The sequence below is a fragment of the Bos javanicus genome, chromosome 26 (genome assembly GCF_032452875.1).
Source record: "Bos javanicus breed banteng chromosome 26, ARS-OSU_banteng_1.0, whole genome shotgun sequence".
Classification (NCBI taxonomy): Eukaryota; Metazoa; Chordata; class Mammalia; order Artiodactyla; family Bovidae; genus Bos; species Bos javanicus.
Window position 1 is genome coordinate 10,522,023 of NC_083893.1, and position 24,057 is coordinate 10,546,079.

At 39.8% G+C, this 24,057-nt stretch overlaps 1 protein-coding gene across 1 annotated transcript; it reads left to right on the forward strand.

Annotated features, from left to right (window-relative positions):
- Positions 1-758: 758 nt before the first annotated feature.
- LIPN (lipase family member N) lies at positions 759-22,148 on the forward strand. Its single transcript, XM_061402728.1, has 9 exons — positions 759-951; positions 2,312-2,429; positions 4,887-5,085; positions 6,739-6,848; positions 10,042-10,178; positions 14,814-14,960; positions 15,868-15,939; positions 16,472-16,543; positions 21,515-22,148. Exons 1-9 carry the CDS (start codon positions 847-849, stop codon positions 21,746-21,748), a joined length of 1,194 nt encoding a protein of 397 aa, XP_061258712.1. The 5' UTR covers positions 759-846; the 3' UTR covers positions 21,749-22,148.
- The last annotated feature ends 1,909 nt before the right edge of the window (positions 22,149-24,057 follow it).

Genomic DNA, 24,057 nt, shown 5'->3' on the forward strand with positions numbered 1-24,057 from the left:
TAGCTTTGGCTATTCGAGGTTTTTTGTATTTCCATACAAATTGTGAAATTATTTGTTCTAGCTCTGTGAAGAATACCGTTGGTAGCTTGATAGGGATTGCACTGAATCTATAAATTGCTTTGGGTAGTATACTCATTTTCACTATATTGATTCTTCCAATCCATGAACATGGTATATTTCTCCATCTATTAGTGTCCTCTTTGATTTCTTTCACCAGTGTTTTATAGTTTTCTATGTATAGGTCTTTAGTTTCTCTAGGTAGATATATTCCTAAGTATTTTATTCTTTCCATTGCAATGGTGAGTGGAATTGTTTCCTTAATTTCTCTTTCTGTTTTCTCATTATTAGTGTATAGGAATGCAAGGGATTTCTGTGTGTTGATTTTATATCTTGCAACTTTACTATAATCATTGATTAGTTCTAGTAATTTTCTGGTGGAGTCTTTAGGGTTTTCATGTCATCTGCAAATAGTGAGAGTTTTACTTCTTCTTTTCCAATTTGGATTCCTTTTATTTCTTTTTCTGCTCTGATTGCTGTGGCCAAAACTTCCAAAACTATGTTGAATAGTAATGGTGAAAGTGGGCACCCTTGTCTTGTCCCTGACTTTAGAGGGAATGCTTTCAATTTTTCACCATCTGGAACTGGACTATGTCAGGGCAGTTTCTATGTGAAAAAATAGATTAATCGTGTTCAGAGTTGGCTCACTGTATTTACTCCCTTCTACACTGTCTCAGCTTTCTCAGGATGTTATTCAAGTTTTCACAGGGGGACTATTTCATTCCATTAATCACTTTTGACATATAACAACTTGTGGTTATTAAATGTTTTCTATCAGGCATTCCCACCATGTGGCTGTTTCTAACAACAGCCTATTTGATTTGTGGAACTCTAAATGCTGCTGGATTCTTCAATTTGGAAAAAGAAGCAAATCCTGAAGTGTGGATGAGTACTGTAAGTGATGGAGAATTCCAAAGAACATCAAGTAAAGCAAATTAATAGGTTGTAAGATTATTGAAGTTCCTGTTATAGCAGAAAATCTCTGATATAGACTAAACATAAGTGATTTTTAGAGATTTTCTGGTGGCTCAGACAGTAAAGAATGCCTGCAGTGTAGGAGACCTGAGTTTGATCCCTGGGTAGGGAAGATCCCTGGAGAAGGGAATGACTGCCCACTCCAGTATTCTTGCCTGGAGAATTCCATGGGCAGAGGAGCCAGGAGAGCTACAGTCCATGGGGTCTCAAAGAGTTAGACATGACTGGCAACTGAGCAAACACAGATTTTAAGCCCTCTGGACGATATATGTGACTGCCCTCTACTGGACTGTGGTTTTATTCCTTTGAACCAAGTGCAGTCTCACAGTTGACATTTGTATATATAAACATCAATTGTTTTATATATATGTGTGTGTGTGTGTGTGTGAGTCACTTCGCTGTACCCCTAAAACTAAAACGACATTGTTAATCAACTATACCCCAGTATAAAATAAAAACTTCAGAAAGATGTAATACCTACATTCTGTGTATACACAATGGAACTTTACTCAGCTGTAAAAAGAATAATGCCATTTGCAGTTATATTGATGGACCTAGAGATTATCATACCATGTAAGTCAGAAAGAGAAAGACAAATAGCATATGAAGTCACTGACATATGAAATCTGAAATATGATACAAATGAACTTATCAAGAGTCAGACACAACTGAGTGACTGAACTAACTAACGAAACAGGAGCAGACTCACAGAGAACAGATTTGTGGTTACAAAGGGAGGGGGACAGGGAGGGTTTGGGATTAGCAAGTGCAAACTATTATGTATAGAATGGATAAACAACAAGGTCCTATCATCTCCTGCCTAGCACAGGGAACTATATTCAATATCCTATAATAAACCGTAATGAAAAAGAATATATATAATACATATATATTGTGTATATGTGTATAAAACTGAATTGGTTTGCTATACACCAGAAATTAACACAAATTTGTAAATTAACTACTTTTCAATTAAAATATGTCTATATGTACTTTAAAAGAGACAACTGACTTGAGAATATAGTTTTGTCAGAAGAACGGGTCAAAGGTAGATATTATCTCCAAATCCCCCAAAGCATTCACCACTAGCAGACACTTTCTAATAGTCTACCTATTTTTTTAATTATGACTTTATGTAGTAAATTAATCTCACTGTTACCTGGGGCTGCAGATTTCAAATAATTTACCCTAATAAGCACACACTAGCTGCTCTGTTCTGGCTCCTTTTGATAACCTTTAGAGAAAATGTGTAGCTAATGCTTCTATTTTTACTGAGCAGAGTGAAATCATCACCTATAATGGCTACCCCAGTGAGGAGTATGAAGTAACCACTCAAGACGGGTACATACTCAGCGTCAATCGGATTCCCCATGGGCGAAAAGACACCAAGATCACAGGTACAAGACATGTCTATCTTGAGAAGGAGAATTGCACATGACTAAAATTTAGTACAGGAGAAGTTACTGGCTGTTCATTAAGACAGTGACTGATTTATCAAAATTGGTTTGAATTTTGGATTCATTTTTATACAGTTAACAGGAAGTCTCATTGTATTCCAATTCTCTGAAGGCAGGGAAGAACTGAAAATTACAAATGGCAAGACTGATCTAGTTGACTGCTGCCAGACTTGCTTCTTAGGGAGTCAATGTGGAGATGGAGCCTACCTTATGTCAACTCATTGCTTATATTTCACGTGAGAAATTGCTGTATTCCCATAAAGTGGATTTCCTCATTTTTGGAAAGAGATTGTGTATATGCGTCAATCCCAATCTCCCAATTTCTCCCACAAAACCCCCTTTCTCCCTAGATATCCGTGTATTTGTTCTCTACATCTGTGTCTCTATTTCTGCTTTGTAAATAAGATCATCTATACCACTTTTCTAGATTCCATATATATGTGCTAATATAAGATATTTGTTTTACTTTTTCTGACTTACTTCACTTTGTATGCCACTCTGTAGGTCCATCCACATCTCTACAAATGACCCAATTTCATTCCTTTTCATGGCTGAGATGTATTCCGTTACATACATGTACCACATCTTCTTTATCCATTCCTCTATTGACGAACATTTAGGTTCCTTCCATGTCCTGGCTATTGCAAACAGTACTGCTATGTATCCTTTTGAACTATGAGGGAAATGTAACCACAAATCTTCCGAGAAGGGAGAGAGAAGAGTAAGCAAAGTATCTGCAAAGGCTCAGTGGTCTTTATTTACCAAATCATTTACTGTGATTGCTCTGCATTATCTCATCTCCCATCCACATTCAGAGGCAGCTAAAATCATGTTGCTTAAGAATTCAAGAGTTTCAAAATGAAAAAATGGGAGTGTGACATGGGTAGGATTACTATATAAAATATGAGATGCCCAGTTAAAGTTGAATTTCAGATAAAGAGCAAATGAGTTTTTCATATGCCTCATTTTATGATATACTTATATTAAAAAGCTGCTGCTGCTGCTGATGCTAAGTCACTTCAGTCGTGTCCGACTCTATGCGACCCCATAGATGGTAGCCTACCAGGCTCCCCCGTCCCTGGGATTCTCCAGGCAAGAACAATGGAGTGGGTTGCCATTTCCTCCTCCAATGCATGAAAGTGAAAAGTGAAAAGTGAAACTGAAGTCGCTCAGTCGTGTCCAACTCCTAGTGACCACATGGACTGCAGCCTACCAGGCTCCTCCATCCATGGGATTTTCCAGGCAAGAGTACTGGAGTGGGTTGCCATTGCCTTCTCCTATATTAAAAAGCTGCTGCTGCTAAGTCCCTTCAGTCATGTCCGACTCTGTGCGACCCCATAGGTGGCAGCCCACCAGGCTCCCCCGTCCCTGGGATTCTCTAGGCAAGAACACTGGAGTGGGTTGCCATTTCCTTCTCCAATGCATGAAAGTGAAAAGTGAAAGGGAAGTCGCTCAGTCGTGTCCAACTCTTAGCGACCCCATGGACTGCAGCCTACCAGGCTCCTCCATCTATGGGATTTTCCAGGCAAGAGTACTGGAGTGGGGTGCCATTGCCTTCTCTGATATTAAAAAGCTTGTTCATTATTAATATGAAATGTAAATTTAACAGGGCATCTTGGGTCTTTTTGTTTATCTTTATTTTTGTTTTTGCTAAATCTTGCAACACCAAGCATGATGAAGAGTTGGGGGGAGCCACTATGAAGTATAAAAGGACAAACATTTATAGGAAAGACTTTGCTTAAGAAGGGAGGATAGAGGAGAAGGCAATGGCACCCCACTCCAGTACTCTTGCCTGGAAAATCCCATGGATGGAGGAGCCTGGTAGGCTGCAGTCCATGGGGTCACTAAGAGTTGAACACGACTGAGCAACTTCACTTTCACTTTTCACTTTCATGCATTGGAAAAGGAAATGGCAACCCACTCCAGTGTTCTTGCCTGGAGAATCCCAGGGACGGGGAAGCCTGGTGGGCTGCCGTCTATGGTGTCGCACAGAGTCAGACACGACTGACGTGACTTAGCAGCAGCAGCAGCAAAGTTTCTAACCCGGTGGGTGCTCCTGCTCAGTATTACCAGAGACATTTGGAACTAGACATTTCCCATTTAGCTGTGTTTCCTCCCAGATGGGTTGGAAGGAGATTAGCACATATGCACCTCCTGGGCCTTGAAGCCTGATGTTCACTTTCTCTCTCCCTCTCATTTAAAAAAAAAAAAAAAAAAAAAGAAGGGAGGATAGAATTTGGACAAGATTGGGAATTAAAATATATTTATTGTGTGTCTCTTTTTGGTTTTGGTTTTTTCCAGTGGGGTGTATGTGTGTGTGTGTGCGTGTGATTCTTATGTTTCTGAGATGCTTTAGTTGTTATAAATTTCTCTCTCTGCCTTCTTGCCTCCCTCTAGGTGCCCGACCAGTTGTATATCTGCAGCATGCCCTGTTTTCAGACAATACCTCCTGGCTTGAGAATTTTGCCAACGGCAGCCTTGGATTCCTTCTAGCTGATGCTGGTTATGATGTATGGATGGGGAACAGTCGGGGGAACACTTGGTCAAGAAGACACAAAACACTCTCAGTGAACGAAGAGAAATTCTGGGCCTTTAGGTAAACTATATCTAAGAAAGACCATGAACACAATTTGAGACAAGTCCTTTAAATATAATAGTGTGGACGGTATTAATAATAATGTATGATACTTGGAGTCACACAGCTCCTTGCAGTCTCTACTAACAGCTCAAAGGAAAGAAACAGCAGGAAGCTCTGATTTACACTGATTCTTAGACAAGTGAATTATCATTTCAACAAGGTCATTTTAACATACGTTCCTATCCAATACAAAGTATGTCTCGAACGACAGCTTAGAAAATTTCTGGAACAAAGTATGCACTCATGCAGCCAATATTTACTGAGTGCATATTCTATGTACTGTTCTAGTCCCTTGAGCATTCAAGAGTAAACCAGCCTCCACCTTCACGAAGCTTATATTTTTATCCTAGTGATGCTATTACAATTTTTTTTCTCTTGGACTGTCAATTAGTTTTGTAAAGATGATGTATATCAGTACTATATTATACCTACAGGAACTGTGGTTGAGAATGTATAGAATACCATTTTCAGGAAAACTCTAATATGAGATCTTTACAACCTTGTTATTAGGCAATAGGAAAGAATCTTTTGACACGCTGACTGCTTGCTTTAATGAAAGTGTTTTCTGCTGTCATCAGAGAACAGGCTGATGCCTGCAGTATCCTTTCTCAGGCTTAAACTCCCTGGTTGTTTGAAGCCTGCTGCTAGAACAGAACCATATTAATGAAATATTCCATACCTTATTTCTGTACCTACTGACAAGTTGGAAGGAAAGGAAGAATAGGCCAGATTGTTAGGGTGAAAGCTTTTGCCCAGGGGCAAGCATCACGAAATACTTCAGGTAGCTGGTCCTTGGTTGGGAACTTGCAGCTTGTTTACTGTAAGGCATCACAATGATTCTCTTATACTGGAAAGTATCAATCTATATTTCCTCTCATGTTCTTTTAATAAGCAGGTCCTTAGTTTGTGAAGTACCTAACTCAACCATATATTATATAGGCATTTTTTGTTCTCTCAACATTTGTATTAATGTTGGCTGAACCAGTACTATAGGATTTTGCTATATATTGAATATAACCATATATGGACAGAAATAATAATAGCAATGTCCAATTGAATGTCTAATTGCTGCTAGAGTCATTCCTTTAATACTATCCAGCCCCCAAAGCTCTCCTGCCATATAGCACTGCCATGCTTATTTTACAGATGATGACACCTAAGCTCAGAGCATTTAAGTAACTTACGGAAAACTACTCGGCTAGTACATGATACAATCATGATTTACAATTACTTCCATTTTGAAATCTGGGTGTTAAATGGCCCTAAGCATCTTGAAGTTCCCTGGGAGAGACTGAGAGAGAGGTGTGCAAACCAGATTAGGTAAAGGGCAGCAAAAGAAATGCAAGAGAAGGGAGTGAAGAGGAAGAATGTCAAGACTGAATTTCAGAAAATGTAGTATACACAAGCCTTGAAATCATTCCTGCTATTAGAAAGTAACACATATAAGTGTAGCAAACAAAAACCACAATAGCCTACATGTAACTGGATAAATAATGAAACACAAACCAAGTAAGTGGACAGCACAAAATTCTGTGTATAAAAAATAAATGAGCAAGTGCTCTGTTTTGAACTTAGCTGCAAATATTTATAAGGTTCTGTTTTATTCTTTAGCTTTCATGAAATGGCCAAATATGATCTCCCTGGAATAATAGACTTCATTGTAAATAAAACTGGTCAGCAGAAGTTGTATTTCGTTGGATATTCGCTTGGTACTACAATAGGTATGTTTACAAGGGTCAACATTTTTACAAGGGTCAGAGCCATGCAAGGGCTCCCCTTGGAATCAGGAAGAGTCACTGTTCTACATTTACAGTGTCCTTAATTATATGTCCTGTGGTGGGAATGTAATTCTAGTGGCTGTAAACCTGAATTCCAGAGACTGTGAGTTTGTAGGAAGAATCTTTCATCCATTTCCAGTCACTGCAGCACAGTTGTAATGGTGATGTAATTTGCCAGGAATTCCAAAGAAATATTTCCGAAGACTGAGTCTCCAGATCTCCTCCAGGCTGAAAAAGTAAAGCCAAATGGCATGAAATATCCTTGAAGAATGTTAAATATACATCAATCATACCTTCCTCACAACCCACATGGACTATTAAAAAATAAAAGAGAGGGATTATATTCATATTTGAACAAATGTTAAAAGATATAGTAATGTTTTCTTTGTGAATCAGAATGCAAAAACTTACTATAATAAGTAAATTGGGCATATACATTCAGTGTATGATTCATGGGTGGCACAAGGGGTAAAGAACCCGCCTGCCAATGCAGGAGACATAAAAGACACGGGTTTGATCCCTAGCTCAGGAAGAGCCCCTGGAGGAGAAAATGGCAACCCACTCCAATATTCTTGCCTGGAAAATCCCATGAACAGAAGAGCCTGGAGGGCTACAGTCCACAGGGTCACAAAGAGTCGGACACGACTGAAGTGACTTAGCATACAGTTAACTGTAAGCACTGTATAGAAAGTTTTTTAAAAGTCCAAGAAATGTACTTTGAATGTATACTTCTTAATGGGTTCCCAAATTTTTTCAAAAAAGAAATCAATAATCTAGCTCCAAATAAAAATTTAAAAACCCTATACTACTAAAAATATGAATTTGTTATCAATCTTCCACTAAAATTTCTAATTTTAAGAGACTGGGTTAAAGGAAAATGTACTCTTAGTTTGGGTGAAACTGTGTGAGAGATAATAAATAATCCAACATTACCACTATTATCATCAAGAACAAACATGTATTTACCAGTGTTTTATACTGATAGAGTAAAAATGAAAGTTGCTCAGTCATGTGTGACTCTTTGTGACTCCATGGACTATACAGTGGAGTATACATGCCTATACATGGACTATACAGTTCTCCAGGCCAGAATACTGGAGTGGGTAGCCTTTTTCCCTTCTTCTGGGGATCTTCCCGACCCAGGGATCACACCCAGGTCTTCCGCATTGCAGGATTCTTCACCAGCTGAGCCACCAGGGAAGCCTATTTATACTGATAGGCAGCTTACAAATTTAGGAGAGCTGTGAGGCTGTGAGCATTGTTTCCCAGGGGGCGCTAGAGGTAAAGAACCCACCTGCCAGTGCAGGAGACATGAGAGACCTGGGTTTGATCCCTGGATCGGGAAGATCCCCTGGAGAAGGGCATTACAACCCACTCCAATAGTCCTGCCCGGAGACCCATGGACGGAGGATCCTGGCCGGCTACTGTCCATAGGGTTGCAAAGAATCAGACACAACTGAAGCTACTTAGCTTGCAGCATATGAGCATTAGAGAGAATATACTAAAGGAGTATCAAAGAACTAGTAAGAGGACCCTATCCCCCAACAACAAAAAAAAAACCCTGCCACTAACAGGAAAATAATCATACCATAATTGCTAACAGAAGCATTTTCTATGTTTAGGGCTTTTCATTCAGGACCTTTACTACAATATCCCTCTCTAAGCTTTAGAACAAGCCTACCACTATTATTCCAATCTCATAGAAAAAACAGAAGTTCAAAGAAATTAATTGGCTCCTTCAAGGTCTCTTAACACATTAGAGATGGCACCCAAAATTCACACCAGGTAATCTTGACTTCACTGATGGGGTTCTCGGGTGCTGTGGAGAGATTGTATGGAGAAAGATGATTTGAGTGTGACTAGAAAAGTAGGTAAGACTCAGATGTGCTCTCATTACCTGATTGGCAGGGAAAATAGTCAGTTTGATTATCAGGGCTCTGCATTGCATTTCAAGCATGACATTTTTCAGTGAGCATGATTTGCATCCTGAGCAGAGAAATTTCTGTTATGTGGGAAGGAACGATTCTTCACAGGACTTTTAACAAGTCAGGCCCAGCCCATTAAATACAGCGTAGAGTAGGACTCTTCAGCCAGTATGACCATCAAAAAATTACCTCTGCACGTTTCTAGACATCTTCTGGGGAGAGCTATTATGCCTGTTTCAGTTTTTGTATCAGTGCCCAGCCAGCTCCTTTTCTGGTTAAGACAGTTTCAATATTTCAACAAGAAATTCAGAAAAAAAAAAAAAAAAAAACTTCTGCTATGGCTTTGCGTGCGCGTAAACACACACACACACAATGGAGGGGGGCCCAGGAAAGCACAACAGGGAATCAAAACAAAGAGAACCTCCACATAGACTTTCCTGTGTGGGCCTGAGCCCCACCACCTTCACCCTCATATTGCTAGATACACATGCAATGCTATTGTTTTATAAATGCAGACACTTGGTCCTTCCTGGGACCATGGTGGACCTTTTGGAAGCAGAGAAGATTCTGGAGGTTTGGTAAGTATGCAGTGAAGCACTGGGAGCAATGCAATCTCGTTCCACTCTGAGAAAGAAAAACCATGGAATAGCTGTGTGTGTGTGTGTGCTCAGTCACGTCCAACTCTTTGTAACCCCACAAACTACAGCCTGCCAGGCTCCTCTGTCCATGAGATCTTCCCAGCAAGAATACTGGAGTGGGTTGCCATTTCCTCCTCCAGAATAGCTATATGGTGATGCATAAAGAGCTGGTTGATTTACCTCCTACAAACTGATCATTTATTTCTAGAGGTTCCGTGACTCTGTCATCTCAAAGTTGGAGTAGAGTGAGAATACTGCCAGCACTTAGCCCCCGCTTGGTGGGGGTTGAGGGCATGCTCAGTGTACTTGGCAGGAGTTGCTTCAGCAATTTATCCCTAACTTTCCCCAACCAAGTTAAATGTCCAGAATAAGAAAGAAATGGAGATTTGAGAGTAGACAGGGTTGAAAATAGATTAACTTTGCAGAATAACTCAGAAGAGTTGCCCAATTCATCCCCCCCAATTGCTGCAGTAGAAGAATAAAATGAAAAAGGAGAGCTTCACTTTTGTTAGTAGAAACATTACATCACTACTCCTAAATTTAATGCGGTTGTCTTATCTCATGTTTTCTTAGGGTTTGTAGCCTTTGCCACCATGCCTGAACTGGCACAAAGAATCAAAATGAACTTTGCCTTGGGTCCTGTGGTCTCTTTCAAATATCCCACGGGCATTTTTACCAGATTTTTCCAACTTCCAAGTTCTGCAATCAAGGTAAGTTCTTCCTTTTGCCACAGTGTATATGAGGATCTCCTTTTGGAGGATAGACCCTTATTATTTGAAAATCTATGAAACAAAAGTAGGACATTTTGAAATCTGTAGATCCCAGACTCTGGGGGCAGGTGCTCTGTGTGTGTGTGTGTGTGTGTGTGTGTGTGTGTGTGTGTCTACGTCACAGCATCTACAGCTGTCATATATAACTCACTATACTCAGTTATTAACAGACCTGAGTATAACTCAGAATTTCTAGCTGAGCTGACTGCTATGGCAGTTTCCTTTTTCTGTTCTTGTTCCACTGGGCATGTCAATGAATTCACAGTGCTCAAATGGAAGACATTTTTCGATTTGATCACTGATGTCCTTGACTTTGATGTTAGATATGTTGGAATAATATACCCCTTTCCATATGGGAGCTTGCTTCAATTTACTAAAGCGAAAATGCCAAAGCCTAAAGGTTTTACAGCTGAATTATTCATTCAACTATTTATTGGTTATTTTCCATTGGTTGGAAAACTGGTTTGATGGTCAATTGTGAATTTAAGATTTTATCCATTAAAAGTTTTTCTCTGTTTGCCTTTTGTTTCTCTAAAAAGCTCACTGACTAGTATTTTATCAAGATTGCCCCTTAAATGTGAATTGAAGGATAAAATAAGTTGTGGCCAAAATGAGATCAAAGAGACAAGTCAGGATATCAATAATTCATTTTTAAGATGAGATCCTTGTTTGTGGTGGAGAGGTAGGAATGGGAAAAAAAAAAAGGATTTGTGAGTTAACACAAGGAAGAACTTTCATGAGACCTCATGATTGATTTGATAGTAGGTTTTTGGTATTGTTTAATAAACTTAGTTCTAGGAGGTCTGCTAGGTCTCCAGCTTCAGCTGATCAACTTCAGCTTCTCTACCGTCTTCAGGTGATAGAGGCATAGATTTGAATTACTGTGATGTTGAATGGTTTGCCTTGGAAACGAACCGAGATCATTCTGTCACTTTTGTGGTTGCACCCAAGTACTGCATTTTGGACTCTTGTTGATTATGAGGACTACTCCATTTCTTCTGTGGGATTCTTGCCCATAATAGTAGATGTCATGGTCATTTGAATTAAATTCACCCATTCCCGTTCATTTTAGTTCACTGATTCTTAAGATGTTTATGTTTATTCTTACCATCTCCTGCTTGACCACGTCCAATTTTCGTTAATTCATTGCTCTAACACTCCAGGTTCTTATGCAATACTGTTTTCAGTATCATATCTTTTTGTTCTTTTATACAGTTCATGAGGTTCTCACTGCAAGTATACTGGAGTGATTTGACATTCCCTCCTCCAGTGGATCATATTTTGTGGGGAAAGACTAGAGATCTCTTCAGGAAATTGGAGATATCAAGGGAACATTTCACCCAAAGATGGGTACAGTAAAGGAGAGAAGCAGTAGAGACCTAGCAGACATTTAAGAAATTAAGAAGAGATAGAAATAAAACATGGAAGAACTGTACAACAAAGATCTTAATGAACTGGGTTAGTACAATGATGTGGTCATTCACCCAGAGCCAGACATTCTGGAGTGCGAAGTTAAGTGGGCCTTAGAAATCACTGATGTTAATAAAGCTAATGGATGCAATGGAATTCCAATAGAACTAATCAAAACCTTAAAGGATAATGCCATCAAGGTGTTGCATTCAATATGTCAGCAAATCTGGATGACCCAGCAGTGGCCACAGGACTGGAAAAGGTCAGTCCTCATTTCGATCCCCAAGAAGAGTAGTACTAAAGAATGTGCTAACCATTGGAAAATTGTACTTATTTCCCATGCTAGTAAGGTCATGCTTAAAATATTGCATGTTAGGCTTCAGCATTTTGTGAGCCAAGAACTTTCAAACGTCCAAGCTGGGTTTAGAAAAGAAAAGAAACCAGAAATCAAATTGCCAGCATTTGCTGGATCATAGAGAAAGCAAGGGAATTCCAGAAAAAAGGTCTATGTCTGTTTTATCAACTATGCTAAAGCCTTTGACTCTGTGGTCATAACAAACTGTGGAAAGCTCTTAACGAGATGGGAATACCAAACCATCTTACCTGTCTTCTGAGAAACCTGTCTGTGGGTTGAGAAGCAAAAGTTGGAACCCTGTATAGAACAGCTGATTGATTCAAGATTGAGAAAGCAGTATGACAAGGCTGTCTGTTGTCACTCTGTTTAACCTATACACTGAGCATATCATAAGAAATGCCGGGCTAGAATCAAGATATACAGGAAAAATATCAACAACCTCAGATATTCAAATACTGCCACTCTAATAGCAGAAAGTGAAGAGGAACTAAAAAGCCTCTTGATGAGAGTGAAGAGGGAGAGTGACAAAGATGGCTTGAAACTAATATTAAAAAACCTAAGATCATGGCATCCAGTCCCATCACTTCATGGCAAACAGAAGGAGGGAAGGTGGAAGTAGTGACAGATTTCCCCTTCTTGGGCTCTAAAATCACTACAGATGGTGACTGCAGCCCTGAAATCAGAAAGTGCTTGCTTCTTGGCAGGAAAGTTGTGACAAACCTACACATGTGTTGAAAAACAGAGACATCACTCTTCCAACAAAGATCCGTATAGTCAAGCTATGGTCTTCCCAATGGTCATGTGCAGTTGTGACAGCTGAACTGTCAGAGAGCCAAAGAATTGATACCTTTGAACTGTGGTGCTGGAGAAGACTCTTGAAAGTCCCTTGGACACCAAGGAGATCAAACCAGTCAATCTTAAGGGAAGTCAACCCTGAATATTTGTTGGAAGTACTGATGCTAAAGCTGAAGTTCCAGTATTCTGGTCATCTGATGTGAACAGTCAACTCACTGGAGAAGTCCCTGATACTGGGAAAGATTGAGAGAAGAAGGAGAAGAGGGTGTCAGAGAATGAAATGGCTGAATGGACATGAACCGATGCAATGGACATGAATTTGAGCAAACTTCGGGAGATGGTGAGGGACAGGGAGGCCTAGTGTACTGCAGTCCATGGGGTCTCAAAGAGTCAGACACGACTAGGCAACTGAACAACAGCAACAATAAACAGGGATTCCCAGGTGGCTCAGTGATAAAGAATCCACCTGCCAATGCAGGAGATGCAGAGATATGGGTTCAATCCCTGGGTCAGGAAGATCCCCTGAAGGAGGAAATGGCAGTTCACTCCAGTATTCTTGCTGGGAAAATTCCATGGACAGGGGAGCCTAGAGAGCTACAATCTATGGATTTGCAAAGAGTGGGACACAACTGAATGACTGAGTACAATGCTTCCCTCATAGCTCAGTTGGTAAAGAATCTGCCTGCAATGCAGGAGACCTAGGTTAGATTCCTGGGTTGGGAAAATCCCCTGGAGAAGGAAATGGCAATCCACTCCAGTATTCTTGCCTGGAAAATGCCATGGACAGAGGAGCCTGGCGGGCTACAGTCCATGGGGTTGCAAGAGTCGGACACGACTTAGCGACTAAACCACAATGTAACTTCCCTTTTGTGTGATTGATAGTTCTATTTCAAAATGTGTTGGCATCCATTAATTTGGGATGTTTTCTACATTGGGGCAGAGTTAAGCAGGCAAACTGCTGCTGCTAAATCACGTCAGTTGTGTCCGATGCTGTGCGACCCCATAGACAGCAGCCCACCAGGCTCCCCCGTCCCTGGGATTCTCCAGGCAAGAACACTGGAGTGGGTTGCCATTTCCCTCTCCAATGCATGAAAGTGAAAAATGAAAGTGAAGTCGCTCAGTCATGCCCCACTCTTAGCGACCCTATGGACTGCAGCCTGCCAGGCTCCTCCATCCATGGGATTTTCCAGGCAAGAGTACTGGAGTGGGTTGCCATTGCCTTCTCCAAGCAGGCAAACTAGTTAAAGTAAATCCAGAGATAGACACATGTATCACTAAGTATACCTGTTTTGCATATGTATTGCTTTGCCTACATAGGTCAGGTCTGAGGTAGGTATTTCCCCTAATTTATCTCAGTTTCTAATTCCCTATTAAACTTTCTGCCAATTTAAGTCCCATTCTCTACTCCTACCCCTCCATAATATCTGTTGCCCCAGAAGCTCCAGTCATTCCATCGGAGATCCCCACCCAAGCTTGCTTTTATAAACTCTAGAAGTTTTAATCAAGCTGTCGCCCATGACATCATTTTCTTCTATCCAATGGCACCCTTCCTTCAGTACACTTTCCTCTACTTTTTAGCATGAAAGTCATGCACTCTGGTACACTATCAGAAAGGTGATGTGTACATGGGTAAAACCCTGCTTTTCTTTCCTAATCAAGGCAATGTTTGACCTTAAAGGAGAAACTGTTCTACTTCTTTTGCCAGTTAATGAGAAATATAGGTAATCCCTGATTGGACTGATGTCAGGGGAGCTTTCATAATGGATAAATTAGCTAATCTGGGGCTGAAGATCATTGCTACCATCTCCTTGTAAATTACGTTTGATGATATTCCCTAGGTAAAGATTGATTTATAAATAGTTACTTTTCCAAAATAACTTGGTCTCCTTGAGCAAAACAGGAAAAAAATAAATGAATATAAATAGATTCCTAAGAATTCTCATTCCGGGGTGAAGGGAATGTCAAGAAGTCTGAAAATGATTCTTGAAAGAATAATTATTTTTTATTTTTTACAGAAGTTGTTTGGTACCAAAGGTTTCTTTTTAGAAGAAAGTATAGGGAAGTCACCTTCTATCAAAATCTGCAACAATAAAATATTATGGGTGATATGTAGAGAATTTATGTCTTTATGGGCAGGATCCAACAAGAAAAACATGAATATGGTATGTATAATGATTCGAGGGCCGTTTGATGCTTTTAGAAATTCCAGCTTTCCTTTGGTTCTTCTTTTTGTTTTTTATTCATTTATTTTTGGCTGTGCTGGGTCTTTGTTGCTGTGCCGGCTTTCTCTGGTTGCAGGGAGTGGGGGTTACTCTCTAGTTGAGGTGCGTGGGCTTCGCATTGCAGTGGCTTCTCTTGTTCTGGAGAACGGGTTCCAGGCATGCTGGCTTTAGCAGTGTGGTTCCTGGGCTCTAGAGCACAGGCTCAATAGTTGTGGCCCATGGGCTTAGTTGCTCCACGATATGTGGAATCTTCCCAGATCTGGGATCAAACCTGTGTCTTCTGCATTGGCAGGTGGGTTCTTTACCACTTAGCCACCAAGGAAGTTCCCTTTGTTTCATTTTGATGCATCTATCATATTACATAAATTAATGCAGTGTTCTTAATTCATTTTAAAGGCAGAGATTTTCTCTGCCTAGAAGATTAGATATTCAGTGTGAAGACTGGAGAAGAGAATAGGCAGCTTCATCCTTTCATCTCTGGTCAAATTTAAGCTAATAGTTGTCCAACAATAGGTAGCAGTTTCACATGTTTGGAATTAGCCACCACTTACTATAGTCAGCTGGATTTTATAATACAATGCATTAAAAAATAAAATAAAATCCTAGGAAAGAGGCTTTAAACTTATTCTTTGTGCCCTGTCTTGTTGGATCACGTTAGCCTCAAATAAAATGCACCACTTGAAACATATAAAACAGCGTGGAATGGAATGGAATGGATTCTGCCCTGCCATTCTACTGCAATATTTGTTTATTCATTCTTAGCATAATTATTCTCTGCTTCTTAAAGGCACAATTTTTTCATTGGGTGGTCATTGCTTTAATATGTTTTGTTTTGTTTTGTCTTCAGAGCCGAATGGATGTGTATATGTCCCATGCTCCCACTGGATCATCAATACAGAACATCCTGCATTTAAAACAGGTAGTGTCTTTGTCACGGAAAACCATTCCCCTTATTTTCTTTATATTTGAAAGGACAGAGTTAGCATGTGTGTTCTAAGAAGCTTGGCAGCTAGCTTCCATTTAACCTTTTTCTGCATCTTTATAGTTGCATTTCCCCGGATTTTAAGAGAAAGAACAAGGTATGTGCAGACCAAGTCGGTCACATAAATGAATCCCATTTTCAATACGAGCTTGTAAAGTAGGCTCTGAGCTGAAACTAAACAAACTTGGAGAACCTCAGAAGAACTGAGCCTTCCCCAGAGAGAAATACCTGCCGTTTGATTTCCCTCAGTGAGTCTCGGGTTCTCACTAGCTTTTCCTTCAAACCAAGGAATTCATGGCCTCCCTTTCTCTTGATCTTGTTTTGCACACTGACAAAATTTATTTATATCCTCCGGTGATGCAGAAGCCTTATTTTCTTCCCAGCATACAGCATATTTTTCTAAGATTTGCTATTAACAATCGTAATTCTTATTCTGAACACTAATTTTCTATAAAACATTTCATTCCAGCTTTACCATTCTGATGAATTCAGAGCTTATGACTGGGGAAGTGAAGCTGAAAACAGGCGTCACTACAATCAGGTGAGTTACTCAGAGCAACCCTAGAAGGCTAGCTTTGAAAAATTATCATGATAAATTATTTGACAGTAAAAAGAATCCTAGCTGGCACTTGGTCACATTCACATTGGTATACAGAGATTTTTCAAAGTGCATTTTAAATATTTATTTATTTCAAAAAATCTAAAACTAAAAAAAGTATATACTAAGGAAATTAAATTGTTTATAATCCCTCCACCCAGAGATAACTAGATGGATCAATATTTTGTTACATTTCTTCCAATCACAACATCACTACTTTTCCACAACTTTCAATCTTGTTTTTTTACTTATAGTCATAGCAAAACATAACTAATGTTGCAAGAGACATTTTTAATATAATTGTAATGGCTGCATAATAATTAAAATTGTATGATAAAATTTATATAGTAACTGAATACATACTTCTTGATACCAACAGAAAAAAATAAAATTGCACATAGAAGTTAAGAGAATTATCCACTTGTGAGGAGTGGAGTCTTAAGGCATCTTTTTCCCTCTAACTGTCCATACCAAAATTTATGTATTCATTTAGCCATCCAATACTTTTAATCAACGCTGTTGCCAAGCTTCCATTTTTTTTTCTAAGTCAGAAGCTGGGCTTCTCAGTATGAACTAAAAATGTTAAATTAAATTTTTCCTTTATTTTCCCAAACTGGCATACTTAAAGCTATGGGTACAAACATAGGTCAATTAAATTGTTTCTGGGCCTCAAATGAGTCGATTAGACCAGTCAATTTCTCAGTTGTTGTTTAGTCAATAGGTCATGTCCAGCTGTTTTGTGATGCCATGGACATTAGCCTGCCAGGCTCCTCTGCCCATGGAATTTCCCAGGCAAGAATATTGGAGTGGGTTGCCACTTCCTTCTCTCGGGATCTTTTCCACCCAGGGATCGAACCCATGTCTCCTGTATTGTCAAGCGGATCCTTTACTGCTGAGCCACCAGGGAAGCCCTCAATTTCTCAGTAACAGATTGAATTGTTAGGGAAATGAATCTGCTACCTTCTAAGACAATGAGTGTGGTATATAATTATATTATTTTTTATTAGCATGATTAAGATGTGATTTACATACAGTATAAGTCACTGATTTTATATGCTCAACTCAGTGTTTCAACGAATATATCCATTCATGTAACCATATCACAAGCAAAATATTGAACATTTTCATTACCCACAAAAGTTTTCTCCTGTTTCTCAGACAATATAAATTCACAGATGCATATATTTGCAAATACTTAGAAAAAGGCCAAAAAATAAACAGCACATGTTAAAGTGATAACTCTCAAGAAAAGGAAGAAAGAGAAGGTGAAGTGGATGCACATAAAGGAGTAAAAGGAGGCTCTTATTTTGGATTTCACACACTTTTGTTCTCTTTCATTGTTTGTTATATTTATATATTGTTTATATTTACAAGAAAATAAGACCAAAAAATCACATACACATAAAACCATTATTATCAAGTTCTCTTTTTTCAGCTTTATTGAGGCAAAACTGACCCAAAAGATTTAATATTGAAGTGTATGATGTGAAAATTGAGAGTGTAAATGTTCTCAGAATTTACAGTTAAGCTAGCTGGGCCTACCCTACTCCAGGCCAATTCTATTTTATTTGCTTGCAATTTTGTATCATTGGAAGTCAATTTTTATTTTTTTTAATTTTATTTTATTTTTAAACTTTACAATATTCTATTAGTTTTGCCAAATATCGAAATGAATCCACCACAGGTATACATGTGTTCCCCATCCTGAACCCTCCTCCCTTCTCCCTCCCCATACCATCCCTCTGGGTCGTCCCAGTGCACCAGCCCCAAGCATCCAGTATCGTGCATCGAACCTGGACTGGAAGTCAATTTTTATTCCGTTCTCAACAGTGTGTCCTCTTCATAAGTTCCCAACACAACCTCTGTGTCCATTTTATGTTTTCTTGAGAATAAAAAGATTAACTTATATAAGCCTTATGAGGGTAGGAATTTCCTTCTGTTTTGTTCAGTATTGTCCCAGCTGGTAGAGTAGCTAGCACTTAATAGTCCCTTGATAATCATTTGTTCTATGAATGAAATTTCTTAACTTCCCTCTAATCCACCTTAAAATCTCTCTGTCTTTTTGATTCTGTCTTTCCTTTCACTCTCAGAATATGATGGTCCTCTTATCCAAGTTATCCTGTCCTCGATCCCATCTCTTCTCATCTATTCTTACTGGCTTCTCTTACTATCTTAAATGAACTCCTGTTTCATACAAAAAACAAACAGAAACCCTTCCCTCAAGCCTTCAATTCTATCAATCCATGCTTCCATCATTCTGTTTTTATCAACATTTTTTAATATCTAAATATGTTAAGTATCTCTACTTCTCCACTCACTCCTGAACACTGGAAAAGGTAGTTTGAGTCTTCATCCTTTTATTATAGCTGTTCTATTTAAGGTACCTTCCCTGGTGGCTCAGACTATAGTCTCCCTGCAATGTGAAACATCTGGGTTCAATCCCTGGATGGGGAAGATCCCCTGGAGAAGGAAATGGCAACTCATTCCAGTATTCTTGCCTGGAAAACCCCGTGGATGGAGGAGCCTGGCAGGCCTCAGTCCATGGGATCATTTGTGGCTTTTAATTGCCAAACATAATTGATTGTTCTCGCTTGTAGTGTTAGTTACCATAGACTCCTTGCAACTTACCACCCAGACTTGGGTTTCCATAATGTAACACTCTGTTTTTTTTCCCTCCCCTTTTGATTGCTCTCTTTATCCTCTCACTAGCTACTCTCTAACCCTCACTGCTCTCAATTATCAGAATTCTCCACAATTCTTCCCATATCTCTCCCCTTTGTGTTTGAATAGTTTAGCCATCTCTACAGCTTCAACTGAGGGCTTCGCTGGTGGTTCAGTGGCAAAGAATAGGACTGCCAGTGCCCGAGATGTGGATTCGATCCCTGGGTCAGGAAGATCCCCGGAGAAGGAAATGGCAACCCACTCCAGTAATCTCACCTGGGAAATCTCATGGACAGAGGAGCCTGATGGGCTATAGTCCATGTCATCACAGAATCAGACATGATTTAGCGACTGAACAACAGCTTCAGTTATCCTGCTCTGAGGATAATCCAAACTGCCTGCCTGTATTTTTTCGGGACCCCTTCCCAACAAATTTCTTCAAGTCATCCCACAAACTAGGCAGAGCTATGAGAAATGACCCTGCCTTGTCTCTAAAACTTCTGAAGGATGTCCAACTGCCTTAACCTGGCATTTAGACCTTGACTGTCTCCAGTCTTATATCTTACTGTATTCCCTTACATAGTTTCTTTTTGGGGTACACTGGGCAGCTTGCCATTCCTGACCATAGCACACATGCTCTATCTGCCTGCCCACCTTCATCCTTATCTTTAAAATACAACCTTTCCTCAATGAAAATGACAGTGTTAGTTGCTCGGATGTGTCCAACTCTTTGCAACCCCTTGGATGGTAGCCCACTAGTCTCCCCTGTCCATGGGATTCTCCAGGCAAGAATACTGGAGTGGGTAGCCAGGCTCTTCTCCAGGGGATCTTCCTGACCCGTGGATCAAATCCCGATCTCCTGCATTTCAGGCAGACGTTTTACCATCTGAAGCACCAGGGAAGCCCTTCAAATGACTGCTCTTTACATGAAACCTCAGTGGAAAATAATTTCTTCTTTGTCTTCATTTCCATCATATTTGGGGAATGTTTTGTAGCATTTAACATACCCTCCTTTGTATCAGATCAGATCAGATCAGTTGCTCAGTCGTGTCTGACTCTTTGCAACCCCATGAATCGCAGCACGCCAGGCCTCCCTGTCCATCACCAACTCCCAGAGTTCACTCAGACTCACGTCCATCGAGTCAGTGATGCCATCCAGCCATCTCATCCTCTGTTGTCCCCTTCTCCTCCTGCCCCCAATCCCTCCCAGCATCAGAGTCTTTTCCAATGAGTCAACTCTTCGCATGAGGTGGCCAAAGTACTGGAGTTTCAGCTTCAGGATCATTCCTTCCAAAGAAATCCCAGGGCTGATGTCCTTCAGAATGGACTGGTTGGATCTCCTTGCAGTCCAAGGGACTCTCAAGAGTCTTCTCCAACACCACAGTTCAAAAGCATCAATTCTTCGGCGCTCAGCCTTCTTCACAGTCCAACTCTCACATCCATACATGACCACAGGAAAAACCATAGCCTTGACTAGACGAACCTCTGTTGGCTAAGTAATGTCTCTGCTTTTGAATATGCTATCTAGATTGGTCATAACTTTCCTTCCAAGGAGTAAGCCTCTTTTAATTTCATGGCTACAGTCACCATCTGTAGTGATTTTGGAGCCCATAAAAATAAAGTCTGACACTGTTTCCACTGTTTCCACATCTATTCCCCATGAAGTGATGGGACCGGATGCCATGATCTTCATTTTCTGAATGTTGAGCTTTAAGCCAATTTTTTCACTCTCCACTTTCACCTTCATCAAGAGGCTTTTGAGTTCCTCTTCACTTTCTGCCATAAGGGTGGTGTCATCTGCATATCTGAGGTTATTGATATTTCTCCCAGCAATCTTGATTCCAGTTTGTGTTTCTTCCAGTCCAGCATTTCTCATGATGTACGCTGCATATAAGTTAAATAAACAGGGTGACAATATACAGCCTTGACATACTCTTTTTCCTATTTGGAACCAGTCTGTTGTTCCATGTCCAGTTCTAACTGTTGCTTCCTGACCTGCATACAAATTTCTCAAGAGGCAGGTCAGGTGGTCTGGTATTCCCATCTCTTTCAGAATTTTCCACAGTTTATATGCAAATATTTATTTAGCCATTTTGCCTTGTTCCTTCACACTCCTTGAATATAGGGACCATTGCATGCTGTCTTCCTATGGTCATTGTAAATACTCATCTAGTAGTCTCTCTACTTATTTGAAGTCAGTTGTTGCTCTGAGGAGCTTCCTCTCATGAAATGTCCTTTCTCTGTCTTCCGTAGAGTCGTCCTCCACTATATGACCTGACTGCCATGAAAGTACCTACTGCTATTTGGGCAGGTGGAAATGATATTCTTATCACACCCCGAGATGTGGCCAGGATACTCCCCCAAATCAGGAATCTCCGTTACTTCAAACTATTGCCGGATTGGAACCACTTTGATTTCATCTGGGGCCTCGATGCTGCTAAACGAGTATACAGCAAAATCATAGATTTGATGAAGTCATATCCCTAACTGCAATATACCTACTTTTCAGATAGGAGTTGCTTCCAAGCCCATAAGAGGCTTTGGGGAAATACTAGTCTACTTAAATAGCAGTGAGATGTACACCGGCCTCCTTCACCTTGTTGCTTTTGCTGAGGTGTTCTCTTATCATGGCATCCCAGCTAGGAATTATTCCAACTGTTCTGCTCTTTCTCAAGCAAATGTCCACATCTGAACTCTCAGACTCTCTTCCTTTCAGTCAGAGCCAAGTCCATGCTTTTCATCTAAGAAGCTCTAGCAAACTCTTCTCTGCCAACTGTACACTTCAGGGAAGAATTAAAGGAGGCCTTTGTATTTCTTATTTCAAATATATATAGTGGCTTCATGCAAATAATACCCACTCCCCATCCTCTCTTTTCAAAGGATTGAATGTAAGCATAGGAGTGCTGGCCTAGAAAAATCTTGTCGGGAGGTTATTTGGGAAAATATTTCAGATGGCTGTAATCTGTGGCTTTCTCAAAATCACAGTCCAAGCAATAGTCACATGGTCATCTAGTAGACAAGCCATGAAATAAGCCTGATCCACATCAAGCTTGAAAAGAACAGCAGAATGGAAAATGAACCACATCAAACTATTCCTGGAGTTTTACTGTTACAAGCTGGGGGATTGGGAGGCGGGTGCAGAGACAAGATTGAGGATGACTAGGATAAACTGAATTTCTAGTTGTTAAAATTATTCACTGTAGACTACTGTCTTTAAAACAAGGTTAAAGTGAATAAAGCTTTTTGAAAATAGTGTACTAGAACTCATAGACAGTAGTCTTAAGTGATAGCATTTGAGAGCTCATTCTTTCTTGTTTTGCTTTAAAGATAAACTAAACTGATCAGCCATTATGCCTTCATTATCAAAGTGGAATTTATACTATTGCATTCATACCCTTTAGCATTTAAAGCAGCTTTCTGAAAGCCTGACTGAGGACCAGAAGAGAGGCACTAGGGATTCTAAAGTCGTGCTTTATTTCAGTCTCTAACTGATGCCAGACACTGAGTCTAGGACTCAGTACAGAGTTCCAAGAGTAGCAGGAAGTTTTAGTGTCAGTTCTATATTCCTGAATTCAGGAATGAATTCCAGGTGCGAACCTGGAAAGGACCTTTCCTTCCATGAAGACGTAATTAATGGAAAACTGTCTATGAGCCTCAAGGAATCATAAATTTAATAAATAATGCACAATACGTACTTTCAGCAGTTTAATTTAAAACAGATAAGTGTAGTAGTTCACAAATATTTGCATGCAGAGTCAAGGTCTTTGGATGCTGAATACTATATAATCATTCTCCAATAAATAATCTATAATTGATCATTTTTAGTTTTAGTGTCTTTAAAAGGGATGACAATTTTTTAAAATTTGGGAAGCAAGTTTAAATAAAATCCTTTTATGTCTTTATAGTATTTATTTACCAAGATTAAACTAATTTTATCACAGTTTTTAGTGACTTTTATTGAGCTCATTCAAAGATCACATGGTAGTTTTCATATAAGCAATACGTTCTGTTTCGCGTGCATACATACTAAGTTGTTTTAGTCATGTCTGACTCTTTGCAACCTTATGGACCGTAGCCTACTAGGCTCCTCTATCCATGGGGATTCTCCAGGAAAGAATACTGGAGTGGGTTGCCATGCCCTCCTCCAGGGGATCTTCCCAACCCAGGAATTGAACCTGTGTCTCTTACATCTCCTGCATTGATAGACAGGTTCTTTACCACTAATACTTCCTTGGAAGCCCACATCCTATTTTAGCCACATTTAATTAAATTATGAGTTATCATAAACTATGAGTTATCAATAACTCAACTGATAGAACAAATAGGTAAGCCTGAGAACAGATATCTATCTCTTAGTAAGCATATGACTCAGCTGGAAGGAGTGGAAGGATGTGACTGTAATAGATTACCCTGCTAATTATGAATATTTAAGAGGCAATGGCCATCAGTTAATGTTTACATAGAGAAAAAAGGGCGTTGGTTAATATAGGAATCTGGTTAAGTGAGGGTCAGTTAAGAGAGCTTCGATAGGATTTGCCCTATTCAGCTACTGCTACAACAGTCCTGCGCAATAAACAACTCAGTGGCTTACACAGCAAACGTTTATTTTTTTATGCTCACAAGTCCACAGTTTGGCTGGTGTGGCTCCATTTTACACAGATCACCTGGGCTTGGCTCAAAGCTGTAAGTTGGGTCCTGGTCTGCGCCATACCTTCTCTTCATTCTGGAACTAGCAGCCCTCAGGATTATGTTCTTCATGTGACAGATCCCAAGAACCCAAGATGGTGAACAAGATC